Below are 18,621 nucleotides of genomic sequence, written 5' to 3' on the forward strand. Positions count from 1 at the left end.
GACCCACGGCAGTGCCACCCCCACCCGTGTCCGTGTCCCCACAGCCCCACGGGGACACCGGGATCGGGTCCGGCCCATAGAGCGGCCCCAAAGCCCCCCCGGGACCCCCAGCCAGGTGTGGGGCAGAGGGTGGAGCTGCCTGGGACTCACCTGGAGGAGGGGGACAAAGGGGGACAGGGGACAAAGGGGGACATTGGGACGTGAGGGGGACACGGGGGGACATGGGGGCACACCTGGACATGGGGAAACTTGGATATGCGGGGGCATGGGGGGTCCTGACCCGACCCCCCGCCCCGTGAGGGACACAGGTGTCGCACGTGCTGTCACTGTCCCTCGTTAGGGGACAGAGCCACCCCGGGGCAGGGACACGTGTGTCCCTCGTGTCCCTCGTGTCCCTGTGTGACAGCCCTGGGGGGACACGGAGCCCTCGTGCCAGGCACAGGTGGCACAGGGGTGGCACAGGTGGCACAGGTGACACCCGCGGGGCCACCTGCCCTCCTTAAGGGCCACCATGGCGGCACCAGGAAGGGACGGAGCCACCTCAGCCAGGGACACTTGTCCCGTTTGGGGGACACTTGTCCCGTGCCAGGGTCACACAGCGAGGGGACAAAGGCCACCTGTGCCCCCCCTGCTCGCTCCTGGGGGGTCCTGGGGTCCCCCCGGCGTAGGGGACGGGGGTGTCCCCCCGGTGTGGGGTGTCCCCCACCCACCCTGGGACCCCTGAGCTCCTTGTGTGTCCCCCTGAGCCACCCGTGCCACTCTGTGCCCCCAAATCACCTCGTGCCCCCCACTCAGACTGGGCACAGCTGCCCCAAATCTCCTCTGTGCCCCCAAATTCCCTCTGTGCCCCCTAAATCACCTCGTGCCCCCCACTCAAACTGGGCACAGCTGCCTCTGTGAGCCCCCTCAAAATTCCTGAGCCTCCTAAATTCCCTCTGTGCCCCCAAATCCCCTGAGCCCCCCAGAGCCCCCCACTCAAACTTGGCACAGCTGCTCCTCTGAGCCCCCCAAGCCTTCCTGAACTCCCCAATACCCCCAAACCCCCCAGAGCCCCCTACTCAAAGTTGACACAACTGCCCCCCAAACCCCCCCAAGACCCTGAGCCCCCAAACTCTCCTGGCCCCCCACTCACGCTCGGCACAGCCACTCCCCCGAGCACCCCAAAACCCCCGAGCCCCCCAAACCCCCTCAAACCCCCTGCCCCCGACTCACACTCAGCACAGCCACTGCCCTGATCCCCCCGAGTTCCTCCGAGCCCCCCAAATCCTCCCTGGCCCCCACTCACGCTCGGCACAGCCACTCCCCAAGTTCTCCGACCCCCTCAAACCCCTCAAACCCCTCAGAGACCCCCACTCAAACTTGGCACAGCCACTCCCCATGTTCCTACGACCCCCCCCGAGCCCCCCAAGCCCCCCCTGGCCCCCCACTCACGCTCGGCACAGCCGGCCCCCCCGAAGGCCGTCATGCTGCAGTCGCAGGTGAAGCCGTCCCACTGCTGCAGGCAGACGCCCCCGTGGGCACACGAGTCCTCGGCGCACGTCGTGCTGGGGCCTGGGGGGCACCGCGCTCGTGGGGACCCCCCCGGGATCGTGGGGACCCCCCCCCCCGGCTCCCCCAAACCCGAGGGGGGCTCCCAATGGGGTTTTGTGGTGCTAAATCCCCTTCCATCCCATCTTTGTGTGCCCCCCGGTTCCTCAAATCCCCCGTGGACGCCTCATTGTCACCCCACCCCGAGCCCCCTGGCCCACCTGTGCGCCCCCCTCCCCAAACCTTTGGAAAAGTCCCGGACACCCCCAAAAAAATGTCCCAGACACCCCCAGACCCCTCTGCCCCGCCTATATCCCTGTACCCCCCCCAGCCCACCCTGTGCCCCCCAATTCTCACCATTCCAGCCCCCCTCACATTCCCCCCACTCTGCAGCCCCCAGACCCACCCAGTACCCCCCATTTCTCACCGTCGCAGCCCCTCCTCACATTCCCCCATATCCCAAAGCCCCCAGACCCCTCAACCCTTGTGCCCCCCTCCCATTTCTCACCATCGCAGCCCCCTCCTCACATCTCCCATGTCCCAAAGCCCCCAGCCCCTTTGCCCCCTCCCCATTTCTCACCATCCCAGCCCCCCCTCCCATATCCCCCCCACTCTGCAGCCCCCAGACCCCTCAACCCTTGTGCCCCCTCCCCATTTCTCACCGTCGCAGCCCCCTCCTCACATCCCCCAGGTCCCAAAGCCCCAGCCCTGTGCCCACCCGTGCCCCCTCCCCATTTCTCACCGTCGCAGCCCCTCCTCACGTCCCCCACGCGTCTCAGGGCGTCCCCCAGCAGGTCGGGCAGGCGCCCGTTGAGGTCCAGCGAGGCCAGGCAGCCCCGGAAGCCGCCCCGGGAGGCCACGAGGCGCGGGAGGCGCCCCAGGAGCCCCGGGCTGACCCCCCCGACGTACAGCTCACCTGGGGGGGGCACGGCGGGGTCACCTGGGGGGCGCTGAGCGCTCTGTGCACCTCGGGACAGCCCCCCCGGATCGTGGGGGTCACCCATGGGAGAGCCCGCCCTTCATATCTCATTGTCCCTCAGCCCTCACCTGATGTCCAGGTGCACCTGGGACACACCTGGGGGGCACTCAGGGGGTGAGGGGACACCCTGCTGTGGGGTGACCCCTCCCATCTACCTTGGGACCATCCCCGCACCTCTGCCCTCCCCCAGGTGTCACCCAGGTGTGCCCCACGTGTGTCCCAAGTGTGTCCCAGGTAATCCCAGGTAATCCCAGGTATGTCCCAGGTGTGTCCCAGGTGCCCCAGATGTGTCCCAGGTAATCCCAGGTATGTCCCAGGTGTGTCCTAGGTGTGTCCCAGGTGTGTCCCAGGTGTGTCCCAGGTGATCCCAGGTATGTCCCAGGTGTGTCCTAGGTGTGTCCCAGGTGTGTCCCAGGTGTGTCCCAGGTGTGTCCCAGATGTGTCCCAGGTATGTCCCAGGTGTGTCCCAGGTGTGTCCCAGGTGTGTCCCAGGTGATCCCAGGTATGTCCCAGGTGTGTCCTAGGTGTGTCCCAGGTGTGTCCCAGGTATGTCCCAGGTGTGTCCCAGGTGGCCCAGATGTGTCCCAGGTAATCCCAGGTATGTCCCAGGTATGTCCCAAGTGATCCCAGGCGCTCCAAATGTGTCCCAGGTACCTCAGGTCTGTCCCAGGTGTGTCTCAAGTGATCCCCAGGTGTGTCCCCACCTGTCCCCAGCTGTGTCCTCAGGTCTCACCCTTGAGCTGCATCCCGCGGGTGCCCTGCCCTGCTGGGTCATGGGGTACCCACACACCCACACCCACACACTGTACCCTCTCCCAGCTGTCCCCAGGTGTCCCCAGGTACGTCCCACCTGTCCCCAGGTGTCCCTCAGGTGTCCCCGGTGTCTCACCCTTGAGCTGCAGCCCGCGGGCGCCCTGCCCGTGCTGGGTCACGGGTCTCCCGTCCACGCGCAGCGCGTGCAGGGTGCCCCCCTCGCGCCGCCACGGCCACCTCGTGCCAGCGCCCGTCGTGCAGCGGCTGCTCCGAGTTGCCCTTCATGAGCGAGGGCCCTCGCCCAGGTCGAACACGTAGTGGATGTACCTGCGGAAAAGGGGGCGTGGCCTCGCTGGGGCGTGGCCTCGTTTGGGCGTGGCCTCTCACCTGAGGAAGGGACAAAGGACACCCCCCCCCCCAATCCCCCAATCCAGGGAGTGTAACTGGGCGGGGGGCGTGGCCAGTGGTGGGGGTGTGGCCACGGTTGGGTGCGGTCGTTATGGGCGTGGCCTGAGCCAGGAGGAGGAGCTTGTGCATGGGGGTGGAGCTTAAGGGTGGGGGGGGGGGTCCCTGAGGGGTGAGGGGGTCACGAGGTCTGAAAAGGTTCAGAAGGTCCCCAAGGGTCCCCAGGTTCCAAGGGCATCCAGGAGGTCCCCAGGATGTCCCCAGAGTCCCCAGGATCCCCAGGTGGTCTCTGAGCTCCCTGAGACCACCAAAGACCCCACAGGTGTCCCCAAGATCTGGGAACATCCCTGAGGTCCCCCAGAAGCACTGTGGTGTCCCCCAAGATCCCCACCAGGACTGTGATGTCCCCAAGCTCTCTGAGCTCCCCAGAACGTCCCCCTCAATGTCCCTTGGTGTCCCCCTCGGTGTCCCCCCGGTGTCCCCTCACCCCTTGACCAGCTCGACCACCAGGAAGTCGGAGCCGCTGCCGCCGTTGAAGAGGATGAGGCCGTCGGGCGCCGTGGTCTTGAACTGGAAGAAGAGGTGGAAGGAGGAGAAGGCCTGGAGCGTGGCCAGCGCCACGTAGGAGCCGCGGCCGCCGAAGGCCACCGGGTCGGCCACGATGGCGCGGCGGCCGAAGCGCGCGTTGAGCTCGCAGGAGCTGATGTCGCCGTCGCGGCACAGGTCCAGGTAGGGCAGCCCGTTGAAGACCAGCCCGCTCAGGTGGCCCAGGAAGTTGGACGGGACCACGGCCAGGAAGCGGCGCTCGGTGACGATGCCGGTCTCGATGTTGTGGAACTCCAGGCGGGTGTGGGAGCCCGACAGCTGTCCTGGGGGTGTGGGGGACACGGGGCTGGCACCGGGAGCGTGAGGGCTGGCGGGGTGCCACCACGCCATGGGTCTGTTGGTCTCGTGGACCTACAGGCTGTGGGTGGTGTCCTCACAGGGCTGGTGAGCTTGTCCCTGTGCGCCCGTGTCCCCAAGGAACCTCATCCATGTTCTCATGGATCTTCATCCATGTTCTCATGGACCTTCATCCATATCCCCATGGATGCCTGTCCCATGGACCTTCCTCCCTCATGGACCTTCATCCATATCCCCATGGACCTTCATCCCTGTCCCCATGGTTTGATGTCTCCATGGACCTCTATCCATGTTCTCATGGACCTGGTCACCATGTTCCACGGACCTTCATCCTGTCCCCAGTGACCTTCATCCCCATCCCATAGACTTTCATCCCTGTCCCACAGACATTCATCCTAGCCCCATGGACCTCCATCCATGTTCTCAGGGATCCCTGTCCCATGGACCTTCATCCCTGTCCCATGGATCTTCATTCTGGTTTTCATGCACTTCCATCCCTGTCCCCATGTCCCCAAATGTCCACCATGTCCTCAAGCACCAATGTCCCCAGGAACCTTCATCCATGTTCTCATGGACCTTCATCCCTGTCCCATTGTTCCATGTCCCCTGGATCTTCATCCCTGTCCCACAGGACCTTCATCCATGTTCTCACGGACCTGGTCACCGTGTCCCCAAGCACCAGTGTCCTCATGGACCTTCCTTCTGGTTCTCATGGACCTTCATCCCTGTCCCCATTGTTCCATGTCCCCTGGACCTTCATCCCCTGTCCCCATGGACTTTCACGTCCCCGTGGGCCTCCATCCCCGTCCCACGTTCCTGCAGCCCCCACTGACCACGTCCCCACGGGCCGGAGCACCCCGGTGTCCCCAGGAGCCCAGGCCGAGGTGCCCCCGCCCCGTCCCCGCGGTGTCACCTTCGACGGTGACGTTGTCCACGGCGAGCTGGAGGCTGCGCCCGCGCCGGGCCACCCGCACCGAGTGCCACTCGTTGTCATCCAGCCGCTGCCCCGCGAACAGCGTCTCGGGGCCCTTGCCTGGGGGCAGCGGGGACAGCGGTGACACTGGGGACATTGGGGACAACCGGGACACCAGGGACACCAGGGATACGGGACAGCGGTGACACCGGGGACACCGGGGACAGTGGGGGGCACCGGGGACACCAGGGATACGGGACAGCGGTGACACCGGGGACGGCCGGGGACATTGGGGACACTGGGAACAATGGGGGCACTGGGGACAGCTGGGGACATTATGGACACCAGGGACACTGGGGATACTGGGGATACCAGGGATACCGGGACACCAGGGACAGCGGTGACACCGGGACAACTGGTGACATTGGAGACACCAGGGACACTGGTGATACCAGGGACAGCAGTGACACCAGGGACAGCCAGGGACATTGGGGACATTGGGGACAATGGGGGCACCGGGACAGCGGTGACAACAGGGACACCGGAGACACTGGGGAGATTGGGGACATTGGGGATACTGGGATACCGGGGACATTGGGACACCAGGAATACCAGGGACACAGGACACCGGGGACAACCGGTGACACCAGGGACACTGGGGGCATCAGGGACACCGGGGACATTGGGGACATTGGGGACAGCCGGTGACATTGGGGACACCAGGGACACCAGGAACATTGGGGACACCCGGGGACACCGGTGGCACCGGGGAGAGCGGGGACACCGGGGACACCAGGGACATTGGGGACACCAGTGACACCAGGGATACTGGGGACAGTGGGGACACCGGGGACACCAGGATACCGGTGTCCCCCAGGGGTTTTTTGGGGGGTTTTGGGGGTGTTTGAGGCATTTTTAGGGGTGTTCATGGGGAGGTTTTGGGGTATTCATGGGGGTTTTTTGGGGGGCCGGGTATCCCAGGGAGGTTGGGGGTTTTGAGGGTGTTTGGGGGTGTCCCGGGGGTGTTCCTAGATGGTGTCCCCGGCGGGGTTTGGGGGAGTTTTGGGGGTGTTTGGGGCAGTTTTGGGGGCGTTGGGGGAGCTTTGGGGGTGTTCATGGGGCAGTTTTAGGGGTGTTCATGGGTTTTTTTGGGGGCTGGGTACCCCAGGGAGGTGAGGGAGTTTGGGGGTGTCCCGGGGTGTCCCGGGGTGTCCCGGGGCGGGGGTGGCACTTACTGGGGTGACAGCCCACGCGGACACAGTCTGGGGAGAGAAGACTCGGGTCAGGCCCTTCGCAGCCGCCGCCAGGGGGCGCCCCGGGGACGGGGGGGGGCGGCCGGGGGGGGGGGGGGCGAGGTGCCAGAGAGGGGAACTGGGGGGACTGGGATGGACTGGGAGGGAACTGGGAATGGGATGGGATGGACTGGGAGAGAACTGGGATGGACTGGGAACGGGATAGGAGGGACTGGGAATGGGATGGTGAGAACTGGGAGGAACTGGGGAGAACTGGAGGGACTGGGAATGGGGTAGGAGGGACTGGGATGGGACTGGGATGGACTGGGAGGGACTGGGATGGAACTGGGATGGGACTGGGATGGACTGGGATGGGATTGGGATGGGACTGGGATGGACTGGGATGGGATGAACTGGTTTAGGGGGTCTCTGGCACCTCGCGGGGGGGGCCCGGCCGCCCTGAGGGCCCAGCCCGGGGGGATCCGGGGGGATCTGGGGGATCCCACCCAGGGCTGGGCCCCCCCTCGTCAACCGCTGCGGGGCGGGGGGGGGCAAACACCGGGACCCGGGGGGGGCCCAATCCCATGGGAGGGTCCCCAATCCCATGGGAGGGTCCCCAATCCCATGGGGGGGGTCCGCAACCCTTTCAGGGGGTCCCCAGTCCCATGGGGGGGGTCCGCATCCCATGGGGGGGGGTCTCCAATCCCATGGGGGGTCTTAAATCCCATGGGGGGACCCCAATCCCTTTGGGGGGCCCCAATCCCATTAAGGGATCTCCAACCCCTTTGGGGGATCTCCAAACCCCTTGGGGGGGTCCCCAATCCCATGGGGGGGGTCCGCATCCCTTTGGGGGGGGTCCCCAATCCCACGGGAGGTTCCCCAATCCCATGGAGGGGCTCCCCAATCCCATGGGGGGGTTCCCCACCCCACAGAGGACCTGGCAGCCCCTCGAGGGGTTCCCCCCCAATGCAAGGGGCTGCAGGAGGGGTCCCCAACCCTTTGGGGTCCCCAATCCTCTGGGGGGGACCCTCAGCCCCTTTGGGGGGGTCCCGGCGCTGTGCCCCAAATGGCAGCGGGGGGGGTCACGAAGGCCCCAATCCCGCAGGGGGGGAATTGGGGACACCGAGGTGGCTCTGGTGACAATCAGGGCCAGTCTGGGGGTCACAGGTGCGATTTTTGGGTCCTGGGCACCTTTGGGGAAGTTTTGGGGTTCCAGGCACCAACTTTGGGCCATTTTTGGGCCAAAAGCACTTTAGGGGATGTTTAGGGATCCCAACAATAATTTCTGGGGTCACAAGAACCAACTTGGGAACCAATTTGGGGTCCTGAGCATCACTGGGGTGTCTCGGGCACCAATTTGACCATTTTGGGGATCCCAGACACCATTTTAGGGTCCTAGACGTCATTTTAAGGTCCCAGACAATATTTTGGGGTCCCAGGCTCCATTTTAGGATCCCAGGAACCATTTTGGGGCCCCAGGAATCATTTTAGGGTGCCAGGAACCATTTTGGGGTCACAGGAACCATTTAAGGATCCCGGGCACCATTTTGGGTCCCAGGCCCTATTTTAGTGTCCCAGACCCTATTTTGGGGTCCCAGGAACCATTTAAGGGTGCCAGGAACCATTTTGGGGTCTTAGACACCATTTAGGGGCCTCAGACACCATTTTGGTGTTCCAGCCACTATTTTAGGGTCCTAGACACCATTTGGGGTCCCAGGCCTTATTTTGGGGTCCCAGACACCATTTGGGGTCCCAAGCACCATTTTAGGGTCCTAGACACCATTTTGGGGTCCCAGACACCATTTTGGGGTCCCAAGCACCATTTTAAGGTCCCAGACACCATTTTGGCCCTCCTGGCACGACCAGACCCAACTCGGGCCCCATTTTGGGGAGGATTTTGGGGACATTTCAGGGATGCTTCGAGGACGTTCCGGGGTTCATCCGGGGGGTCTCCGCGGGGTCTCGGGGGGCTCACCCAGGTTGAGGGTGAGCTTCATGCGCCCCCCGTCCAGCTCGAGGCGCAGCGTGTCGGCCGAGTGGCGCGAGGTGGTGGCCAGGACGAGGCCGAAGGCTCGGGGGGACATGAAGCGCAGGGACACGTCCTCGGCCTCGGTCTGCTCGCCCGGCACCTGCACCTTCAGGTACATGCTGCCGTCGTAGCTCAGCACCGCCGCCTCTGCGGGGACGGGGACGCGTCTGTCACCCTGGGCACGGCCACCTCCGGTGTGCCCAGGTGTGCCCTGGTGTGCCCAGGTGTGCCCAGGTATCCCCAGGTGTGCCCAGGTGTGCCCAGGTGTCCCCAGGGTGTCCCCAGGGTGTCCCCAGGTATGCCCAGGTGTCCCCAGGTGTGCCCAGGTGTGCCCTGGTGTGCCCAGGTGTGCCCAGGTATCCCCAGGTGTGCCCAGGTATCCCCAGGTGTGCCCTGGTGTGCCCAGGTGTGCCCAGGTGTGCCCTGGTGTGCCCAGGTATCCCCAGGTGTGCCCAGGTGTCCCCAGGTGTCCCCAGGTGTCCCCAGGTATGCCCAGGTGTCCCCAGGTGTGCCCAGGTGTGCCCAGGTGTCCCCAGGGTGTCCCCAGGGTGTCCCCAGGTATGCCCAGGTGTCCCCAGGTGTGCCCAGGTGTGCCCTGGTGTGCCCAGGTATCCCCAGGTGTGCCCAGGTGTGCCCTGGTGTGCCCAGGTGTGCCCAGGTATCCCCAGGTGTGCCCAGGGTGTGCCCAGGGTGTCCCCAGGTGTGCCCAGGTGTCCCCAGGTGTCCCCAGGTGTGCCCAGGTGTCCCCAGGTGTCCCCAGGTATCCCCAGGTGTGCCCAGGTGTCCCCAGGTGTCCCCAGGTGTCCCCAGGTATCCCCGGGTGTGCCCAGGTGTCCCCAGGTATCCCCGGGTGTGCCCAGGTGTGCCCAGGTGTCCCCAAGTGTCCCCAGGTGTGCCCAGGGCACCCCTGAGAGCCCCATCCCAGGCAGGTGCTGTGTGAGCCCCACACCGTGTTGGGGACAAGTGACATTGCCACCAGGTGCCACCCCCTGGGACTGGAGGTGTCTGGGGACCCCCAGCTCTGGGGGAGTCACCCAGGTGTCCCGGGGGGGGGGCTCAGGTGCTCTCAGGTGGCCCTGGGGACATCCAGGCACCTCCTCCCCAGGTGTGACCCCTCCCCTGCCCTCCCAGAGGGGACTCAGGTGCCCCAATCCCCCCATTCCCCATCCTCACCTGTCCCAGGTACCTCATGTCCCTCTAAGTCCCCACTTTGTCACCTCGGGGTCCTGTGTCACCCCCAATCCCTCCCATCCCCAGCTCCAGGTGCTCAGGAGGTGCCACCCCCGCTGTCCCTGCTGTCCCCACGTGTCCCCGTGTTCCCTCACCTGTCCCACAGCACTGTCCCAGGTACCTCATGTCCCCCTCAGTCCCCACCGTGTCACCTCAGGGTCCCCTCAATCCCTCTGCAGCTCACCCAGGTGCTCAGGAGGTGCCACCCCCTCTGTCCCCACGTGTCCGCCCGGCTGTCCCCACTGTGTCCCCGCTGTGTCCCTGCTGTGTCCCTGTGCCCCTCACCTGTCTCGCAGCACGGCCCCAGGTAGCCCATGTCCCCTCCAGGTGTACCCCCAATCCCCACCGTGTCACCTCGGGGTCCTGTGTCACCCTCAACCCTCCCCATCCCCAGCTCCAGGTGCTTGGGGGTGCCACCCCCTCTGTCCCCACGTGTCCCCCCGGCTGTCCCCGCTGTCCCCGTGTCCCCTCACCTGTCTCGCAGCGCGGCCCCAGGTACCCGGTGCCGCGGCAGTCGCACACGAAGCGGTTCCAGCCCTCGCGGCAGGTGCCCCCGTTGCGGCACGGGCCGCTGGCGCACAGCCGGGGGGGGTCCCTGGCGCAGAGCGGGGCGACCCCCGGAGCCCCCCCCGGGCCCAGCAGCGCCCGCACGTCGCGGCTCCGCCCGTCCACGAACAGGTCCCGCACGCAGCCCACGAAGCCGAGGCGCAGCCCCGCGGCCCAGAGCTCGGGGGGCGCGGGGGGGGCCCGCGCGGCCCTCGGGGAGCCCCCCCAGGTACAGCTCGGCCCCCACGTCCAGGACGTCGCGGTCCCCGCTGGCCAGGAAGGGCGTGCTGCGGCTGTTGACCGACACCGAGCCTGGGGACAGCGAGAGGGGACGGCGGGGGACGGCGGGGGACGGCGGGGGGACAGCGAGGGGACACGCGGGGATGTCAGGGACAGCGGGGGCAGCAGGGGAGAATTAGGGGTGAGTGGGGGGACAGTGGGGGACAGCGGGGGACAACAAGGGGAGAGTGGGGGGACAGCAAGGGACAGCGTGGGAAGAGTGAGGGGGGGGAAAGAGGGGTAAGAGTGAGGGGACACCAGGGGACAGGGGAAGGGGAGTGGGGACAGTGGGGGACAGCAGGGGACAGCGAGGGGATATCAGGGGACATCAGGGGACAGCAGAGGGAGAGTGGGGGACAACGAGGGGACATCAGGGGACAGCGGAGGGAGTGAGGGGGACAGTGTGGGAGAGTGAGGGGACATCAGGGGACATCGGGACAGCGGGAGGAGAGTGGGGGAAGAGTGGGGGGACAGCGGGGACAGTGGGGGGACAGCAGGGGGAGAGTGAGAGACAGTAGGGGAACAGTGGAGGGGACAGTGGGGGGACAGTGAGGAGACATCAGGGGACAGCAAGGGGGACAGCAGGGGACAGCGGGCGCATTACAAAGGAAAGGGGAGGATAATGGCGACACCCTGTCCCAGCAGCCCCTGCACGCACCTGCACACCTCTCCCTTCACACCTTTGCACATCCACACATCCCTCCCTTCACACCTTTGCACACCTGCACACCCCACTCTGCACACCTGCACGCCCCTCCCCACACACCTTTTTCTCACACGCACACCCCTCCCCACACACCTTTGTACACCTGCACGCCCCTCCCCACACACCTGCACACCCTTTGCACACCTGCACACCCTTTGCACACCCGAGCCCCCCTCACCTTTGCGCCCGTCGCGCTGCACGTCCACGTGGCACCACTCTCCGTCCGTGACCTTGCGGGCGCTGGCGCGGAGCCGCAGCCCGGCCGCGCCCATGCCCAGCAGCAGGTACAGGTGCCCGTCCAGCAGCTCCAGCGCCAGGAAATCGGGGGGCGGCGGGGGCGGCCCCCGGGGGGCCGGGGGTTCGCGGGGGGGTCCCTGCCCGAAGAGCAGCACCCCGTTGGGCTCCGTGGTGCGGAAATCGAAGGAGACGGAGCCGGCGCGGGCCGGGCGCCAGGTGGGCAGCGCCAGGTGCGCCTGGGGGGTGGCGAAGGTGACGGGGTCCAGCGCCGGGGGGGGGTCGCAGTGGAAGAGCAGCGCCCCGTGCAGCGTCACCCGCGCGTCCCCTTCCTGCGCCAGCCGCGACAGCTCCAGCTTGAAGTCGTTGTTCTTGTAAACCACCTGGGGAAAGGGGGGGGACAGGTGAGGTTTGGGGGGTTTGGGGGTGTTTGACATCCCCGGTGCTGCTGTACTGAGGTGTCGCCTGGAACACCCCTGGGGACACGTGCAGGTGAGTCGGGGGTTCCCTAAAATGTGACCCAGAGTCCCCTGGAGACATGCACAGGTGAGTTGGGGGTCCCTAAAATATCACCCATGGCCCCCAGAGACATATACAGGTGAGTCGGGGGTCCCTAAAATGTGACCCAGAGTCCCCTGGGTACACACTCAGGTGAGTCTGGGGTCCCCAAAATGTGATCCACGGCCCTTGGGGGACACGCACAGGTGAGAGGGGACTCGTGGATGTCCCCAAAATGTGACCTACAGCTCCTGGGGACACACACAGGTGAGTTCGGGGGATCCTGGATGTCTCCAAAATGTCACCCCCACCCCCGTGGACACCTATAGGTGAGGAGGGTGTCCCCAAAATGTGACCCACAGCTCCTGGGGACACACACAGATGAGTTGGGGGACTCATGGATGCCCCCAAAATGTGACCCACAGCACCTAGGGACATATACAGGTGAGTTGGGGGACCCCAAAATGTCACTGCCACCCCCATGGACACACACAGGTGAGTCGGGGGGGCTCCGCCTCTCCCCAACCCGATCCCCCCTCACCCCAAAACACCGGGACCCCTCCCCAAGTGAACACGGTGGGGGTGGTCCCGAGCCCCCAGACTCACGTCCTTGAGGCAGCCCATGAAGTTGTTGCTGACGGGGGACCCCGGCAGGTCGGCGGTGTTGGGGGACCCCCCCACGTAGAAGAAGTCGTCGGAGCCCAGCATGGTGAAATCCTCCTGCGTGTAGCCCGTGGTGGTCAGGATGCCGTCCACGGAAATGGTCACCTGGGGGGGGGGAGAGCGGCCGCGCTCAGCCGGGACCCCCCCGGGCCGGGGCACCCCAAAACTGGGGAGGGGGGATGGGAGGGGAGGGGGGACACGGGGGACAAAGGGGGACAAATGGGAAAGGGGTGGGGGGTGATGGATGGGCGGATGAAGGTGAGGGGTGGGGGGGTTTGGGGTCACCTGGAGGGGGTTTGGGGTCACCTGGGGGGTGATGAGGGGGTGAAGGTGAGGGATGGGGGGGTTTGGGGTCACCTGGGGGGGGGGCGGGGAGAGCGGCCGAACTCAGCCGGGACCCCCCCGGGCCGGGGCACCCCAAAACTGGGGAGGGGGGACACGGGGGACAAAGGGGGAGAAAGCGGAAAGGGGTGGGGGGTGATGGGTGGGATGGGTGGGGGGATGAAGGTGAGGGGTGGGGGGTTTTGGGGTCACCTGGGTGGGTTTGGGGTCACCTGGGGGGGGGTTTGGGGTCACCTGGGGGGGGGTGGGAGCATGAGAGTGAGGGGTGGGTGGGATTTGGGGTCACCTGGAGAGGTTTAGGGTGACCTGGGGGGAGGTTTGGGGTCACCTCGGGAGCGTTTGGGGTTACCTGGGGGGGTTTTGGGTCACCTGGGTTGGTGATGGGGGGATGAAGGTGAAGGGTGAGGGAGGATGAAGGATGAAGGTGAGGGGTGGGGGGTTTGGGGTTACCTGGTGGGGTTTGGGGTCACCTTGGGGAGGTTTGGGGGTCACCTTGGGAGGGTTTGGGGTCACCTGGGTGGGTTTGGGGTCACCTGGGGAGGTGATGGGGGAATGAAGGTGAGGGTGGGGAGGTTTGGGGTCACCTGGGTGGGTTTGGGGTCACCTGGGGGGGTGATATGAGATTGGGGAGGGCGGAGTCACAAGGGATGGAAGGAGGGGGTGAAGCCCCCCCAGATCTCCAGGTGAGACCCCCAAGGAAAGGAGCCCCCCCAGGTGAGAAGGGGGCGGGTGATGAGAGGAGGAGGGGGGTGACACGGAGGTGACACAGGGGGAGATGACACAGGTGTGACACGGGGGGTGACACAGGTGTGACACGGGGGGTGACACGGGGGGGAGGGGGGATTAGTATCGAGTTTTGGGGGTCCCGGGGCAGAAGAAAGCTCAGACACAAACGCGGTCGTTAGTGGGGGCAGCGCGCACAGGTGTGCCAGGGGGGCATGCACAGGTGTGCCAGGGGCGTGCACAGGTGTGCCAAAGGGGCGTGCACAGGTGTGCCAGGGGCGTGCACAGGTGTGCAAGCACGTGCAAAGGGGGGGTAGGGGGGCGTGCAAGGGCGAGGGGGGACCCTGGAGGGGGACAGGGGCAGCCCCGCAGCTTCTTGCACACGCGTGTGAGCACGCACACCTGCACACACCTGTACACACACCTGTACACACACCTGGTGTGATCCTCACACACCTGCACACACACCTGCACACACACCTGTACACACACCCACACACACCTGGTGTGACCCTTGCACACCTACACACACCCCCAGTGACACTTGCACACCTGTACACACACCTGTACACACCTTTGCAGACCTGCACACACCTGCACGCATCTGTACACACCTGCACACACCTCCACACACCTTTGCACACCTGCGCACGCCCCCCAGCCCCTCCCCCCGCGGCGGGGGCGGCCCCGGTGCCCCCCTGGGTGGGTTGGGGGGAGGGGCGGGGTGGGGGAGGGGCTGAGGAGGGGTCTCAGGTGGGGAGGGGGAGGGGTCAGTGTTAGTCAGGCCGTGCAGGGGGCGTGGCCAAGCACGTGCGGGGGGCGTGGCTCAGGCAGCGAGGCCCCGCCCCCAGCCCGGGTGGGCGGGGCTTTGTTGGGGGGGAGGGGCGGCCCCGCTGCCTGCGCGGGATTGGGGGAGGGGGCGGGGAGGGGGCGGGGATGGGGGAGGGGCGGCAGCTTGTCCTGAAAACGCCGTTTCCGTCCTCGATTTGGGGAGGGGGCGACACCCACCCCCCAAAAAATAAAAAAATCATTCAAATTCCCCCCTATTTTAAATCCCCCGGGGCGGAGTTTGGGGTGAAAGCGGCTGGTTTTGGTAAAAATGGGGAAAAATCCAAAGGAATCGCCCCAAAATGGGGAGGGGGGTGGGGGTCCCAAGGCCCTTCTGTGAGTGACAGGTGGATTTTGGGGGGAACCTCAAATTTTGGGGTGATTTTGGGGCTTTTGGAGCTGTGCTTGGCCACGAGGGAGAGGATGGGAGCAAATTGTCCAAAATCCCAGGAATTCACCCCAAAATGAGGCGTTTGGGGGCTCCATCCTGCCCCTGAACCACGCTGGGTTTTTTGGGGGAAATTATGGAGAATTTGAGGCTTGGCTGTTTCGGGGGGTGGGATTGGTGTCAAATTGCTCCGAATCCCAAAAAATCACGCCAAAAATTGGGTCTGGGACTCCATAAAAGGTTCCAGAAAAAAAGGAGCCCACCCCGGGCTGGGTTTTGGGGTGAAACCGGCGGGTTTGGGGACCAGGGAGCTGCAGCTATGCCCTGGATGGTGTGAGGGGGGAAAAATTGTCCAAAATTTCTAAAATTCACCCCAAAATGGGGGAGTGGGAGCCCACATCGTCCCCTTGGGGAAAATCAACAACTTCTGAGCCCGGCCTGACTTTTTGGGTGGAAATCAGTCGGTTTTGGCATTGGGGATGTGCAGGTGTTTATCCAATCACCCAAAATCCCAAAAATTCCCTAATTCACACCAAAACAGGGACTCCACACTGCCCTCATTGAGAAAATCACCCTCAAAAAGGATTTTTTTTGGGGGAAAATCAGCTATTTTTGGCATGGGGGAGGCGATGCTCCGCCACAAAATGGCGGACGGCTGAAAATTGCCCTAAATCCCTCAAATTCACCCCAAAACAGCGGGAGTTGAACCCTCTTGAGAAAAAACATCACCGTCCTGACCCCAGATAAGGATTTTTTTGGGTGGAAAATCAGCTCATTTTGGCACGAGGGAGCCGTAACTCAGCCACAAGATGGCGGACGGGTGAAAATTGCCTAAAACCGCTAAAACTCACCCCAAAAACGGGGCGGCAGACGGGTTCTGCCCCCGTCGAGCACCACCCGCCCCCTCAGGAAGGGTTTTTGGTGGGATGGGAGGAAGAGGAGGGTGAGGTAGAACCAGCTCTCGTTTATTTTGCCACGGTGGGAGGGGGGCGCAGCCGAAGCTCGGCCTGCGGAGATGGCGGATGAAAATTCTTTTTTTTTTGGTTTTTTTTTTGCCCAAAATCCCCCGGATCGGCCCCAAAAGGTTGGGAGTCGGGGGCCACACGGCGAAGCCAAGGAGTAACAATAGAGTGATAACTACCAGGTAATGCAGTTTGTTTACCATAGCGTGTCCGATCCCTGCGTGCTGGCGGCGAGAGAAGGACAAAACACAAACGTGACGTTTTGGGGGGGCTTTTTTGGGTTGTTTTTGGGTTTTTTGGGGTTTTTTTAGGGATTTCTTTTTGGGTTTTTCGGGGGTTTTTTTGGGTTTTTTTTGGGTTTTTTTAGGGTTTTTTTTTGGGTTATTTTGGGGAGGTTTTTGGGGTTGCTTTTGTTAAAAGGGGGGGGCCCCCCCAGGATTAGTGGGAGGTTAGTGGGGGGGGGCCCCGCGGGGTGGGGGAGGGGGGAAGCGTGTTAGTGGCACGCGCACACACAGGGGGGGAGGGGCGTGGCACGAGGAGGGGGGGTGGGGGTGGGGGAGGGGCGGCGCCCACCTTGGGGGAGAGGGGGGAGAGAAGCAGAAAGTTGTCATAAAATGGGGGGGGGGGGGGAACCCCCGAACTCCACCGGTCACCCCCTTGTGGGGGTTGGGCAGAAACCCCTCCCCCAGTGGTGTGTCCAGTGCTCCCAGTTTGGGAGGGTCCACGGAACCAGTGCTCCCAGTTGGGGAGAGAGAGATCCTGCGGTCGGCGCTGCCAGCGGGGTGGTTGAGCAGCATGTCCAGTGCTCCCAGTGCTCCCAGTGCTCCCAGTTGGGTGCTGGAGCAGGACACCCAGTGCTCCCAGTGCTCCCAGTTGGGTGGTTGATAAAGACACCCAGTGCTCCCAGTTGGGGACTGGATTGAGGCTCCCAGTGCTCCCAGATGGGTGGTTGATGAAGACACCCATTATTCCCAGTGCTCCCAGTTGGGTGCTGGAACAAGACACCCAGTGCTCCCAGTGCTCCCAATTGGGGAGCTGGCCAAGGTACTGGTGGTCCCAGTTGGGTGGTTGATAAAGACACCCAGTGCTCCCAGTTGGGGAGCTGGTCAGGGTAACTGGATTTCCTGGTCGGGTGGTTGGCCAAGACAACCAGTGCTCCCAGTTGGGCAGGTGACCAAGATGCCCATCGCCTCCAGTGCTCCCAGTGCTCCCAGTTGGGGAGCTCAGCAAAATGCTCGGTGGTGCCAGCTGGGGTGGTTGGCCAAGAGTCCCATCCCAGTGCTCCCAGATGGAGACCTGCCCAAAGCTCCCAGTGCTCCCAGTTGGGGAGCTGCCCAAGCCACCCATCTCTCCCAGTGCTCCCAGTTGGGAACCTGCCCAAACCACCCCTCTCTCCCAGTGCTCCCAGTTGGGGAACTGCCTAAGGCTCCCAGTGCTCCCAGTGCTCCCAGTTAGGGAGTTGATTAAACCAACCATCACTCCCAGTTGGGGAGCTGATCAAACCAACCATCTCTCCCAGTGCTCCCAGTTGGGGAGCATCCCAAGGCTCCCAGTGCTCCCAGTTGGGGAGCTGATCAAACCAACCAGTGCTCCCAGTTGGGGAGCTGCCCAAAGCTCCCAGCGCTCCCAGTTGGGGAGCTGATCAAACCAACCAGTGCTCCCAGTTGGGGAGCTGCCCAAAGCTCCCAGTGCTCCCAGTTGGGGAGCTGATCAAACCAATCATCTCTCCCAGTGCTCCCAGTTGGGGAACTCCCCGCGCTGACCCCTCGAGCGACCACCCACCCCTCCACCCCTCCCCTCCCGCGCCCTCCCCGCCGTACCTGCCGCAGGTTGCGCGTGACGCGCACGTGGTGCCAGCCGCCGTCGTGGAACTTGCCGTTGACGGGCTCCACCAGCGCCTCGAAGGCGCCGGCGCCCAGGTTGATGACGAGCCACACGGCGCCGGCCTTGAGCGACAGGTTGAGGAAGTCGGCGGCGCGGCCGGTGTGCAGCAGGAGCCCGTGGCGCTGCCGCGTGCGGAACGCCAGCGCCAGCTCGTCCGCGCTGCTCTGCACCGGCGACCGCGACACGTCGTAGCAGAAGAACTCGCTGCCCCGGAACGTGGCCACGTACTCGGCGCGGCCTGGCGGTGGGGACAGCGGGGACGCCGTGAGGGGACAGTGGAGGGGGAGGTTGGCAAAGGGGGTGTGGTGTGGGGAGGTGTTGGTGGGAGGTGGTGAAAGGGGTGGGGGGGTTGTGATGAGGAGGGGGCATGGGCAGGTTGTGGTGGGGACATTGTGATGGGGACATCGTCATGGAGATGTGGTGCGGACGTCATGGGGATGTTGTCATGGGGAGGTTGTGATGGGGACATTGTGGTGGGGACATTGTGATGGGGATGTTGCCATGGGAACACTGTCATGGGGATGTCAGGGGAATGTTGTCACGGGAACATGGTCATGGAGATGTTATGATGGGGACATTATGATGGGGATGTTGTCA

At 64.5% G+C, this 18,621-nt stretch overlaps 1 protein-coding gene across 1 annotated transcript in view; it reads right to left on the reverse strand.

Moving 5' to 3' along the window:
• Window positions 1–24: 24 nt before the first annotated feature.
• The window catches only part of LOC128950410 (neurexin-2-like), a gene marked incomplete at its 3' end in the record, with an annotated part of 29,968 nt that continues 11,371 nt past the window's right edge, over window positions 25–18,621 (reverse strand). Inside the window, 16 exon segments of the mRNA XM_054295294.1 lie at window positions 25–150; window positions 1,432–1,551; window positions 2,270–2,443; window positions 3,396–3,483; window positions 3,485–3,552; window positions 3,555–3,586; window positions 4,152–4,533; window positions 5,481–5,600; window positions 6,716–6,742; window positions 8,688–8,888; window positions 10,445–10,715; window positions 10,717–10,829; window positions 11,681–12,119; window positions 12,841–13,002; window positions 16,341–16,364; window positions 17,961–18,262. Coding sequence (XP_054151269.1) covers window positions 25–150; window positions 1,432–1,551; window positions 2,270–2,443; window positions 3,396–3,483; window positions 3,485–3,552; window positions 3,555–3,586; window positions 4,152–4,533; window positions 5,481–5,600; window positions 6,716–6,742; window positions 8,688–8,888; window positions 10,445–10,715; window positions 10,717–10,829; window positions 11,681–12,119; window positions 12,841–13,002; window positions 16,341–16,364; window positions 17,961–18,262 — 2,649 coding nt within the window.

This window comes from Melozone crissalis, unplaced genomic scaffold, assembly GCF_028551555.1.
Source record: "Melozone crissalis strain CALT ecotype California unplaced genomic scaffold, PUWL_Pcris_2 ptg000608l_1, whole genome shotgun sequence".
Taxonomy (NCBI): domain Eukaryota; kingdom Metazoa; phylum Chordata; class Aves; order Passeriformes; family Passerellidae; genus Melozone; species Melozone crissalis.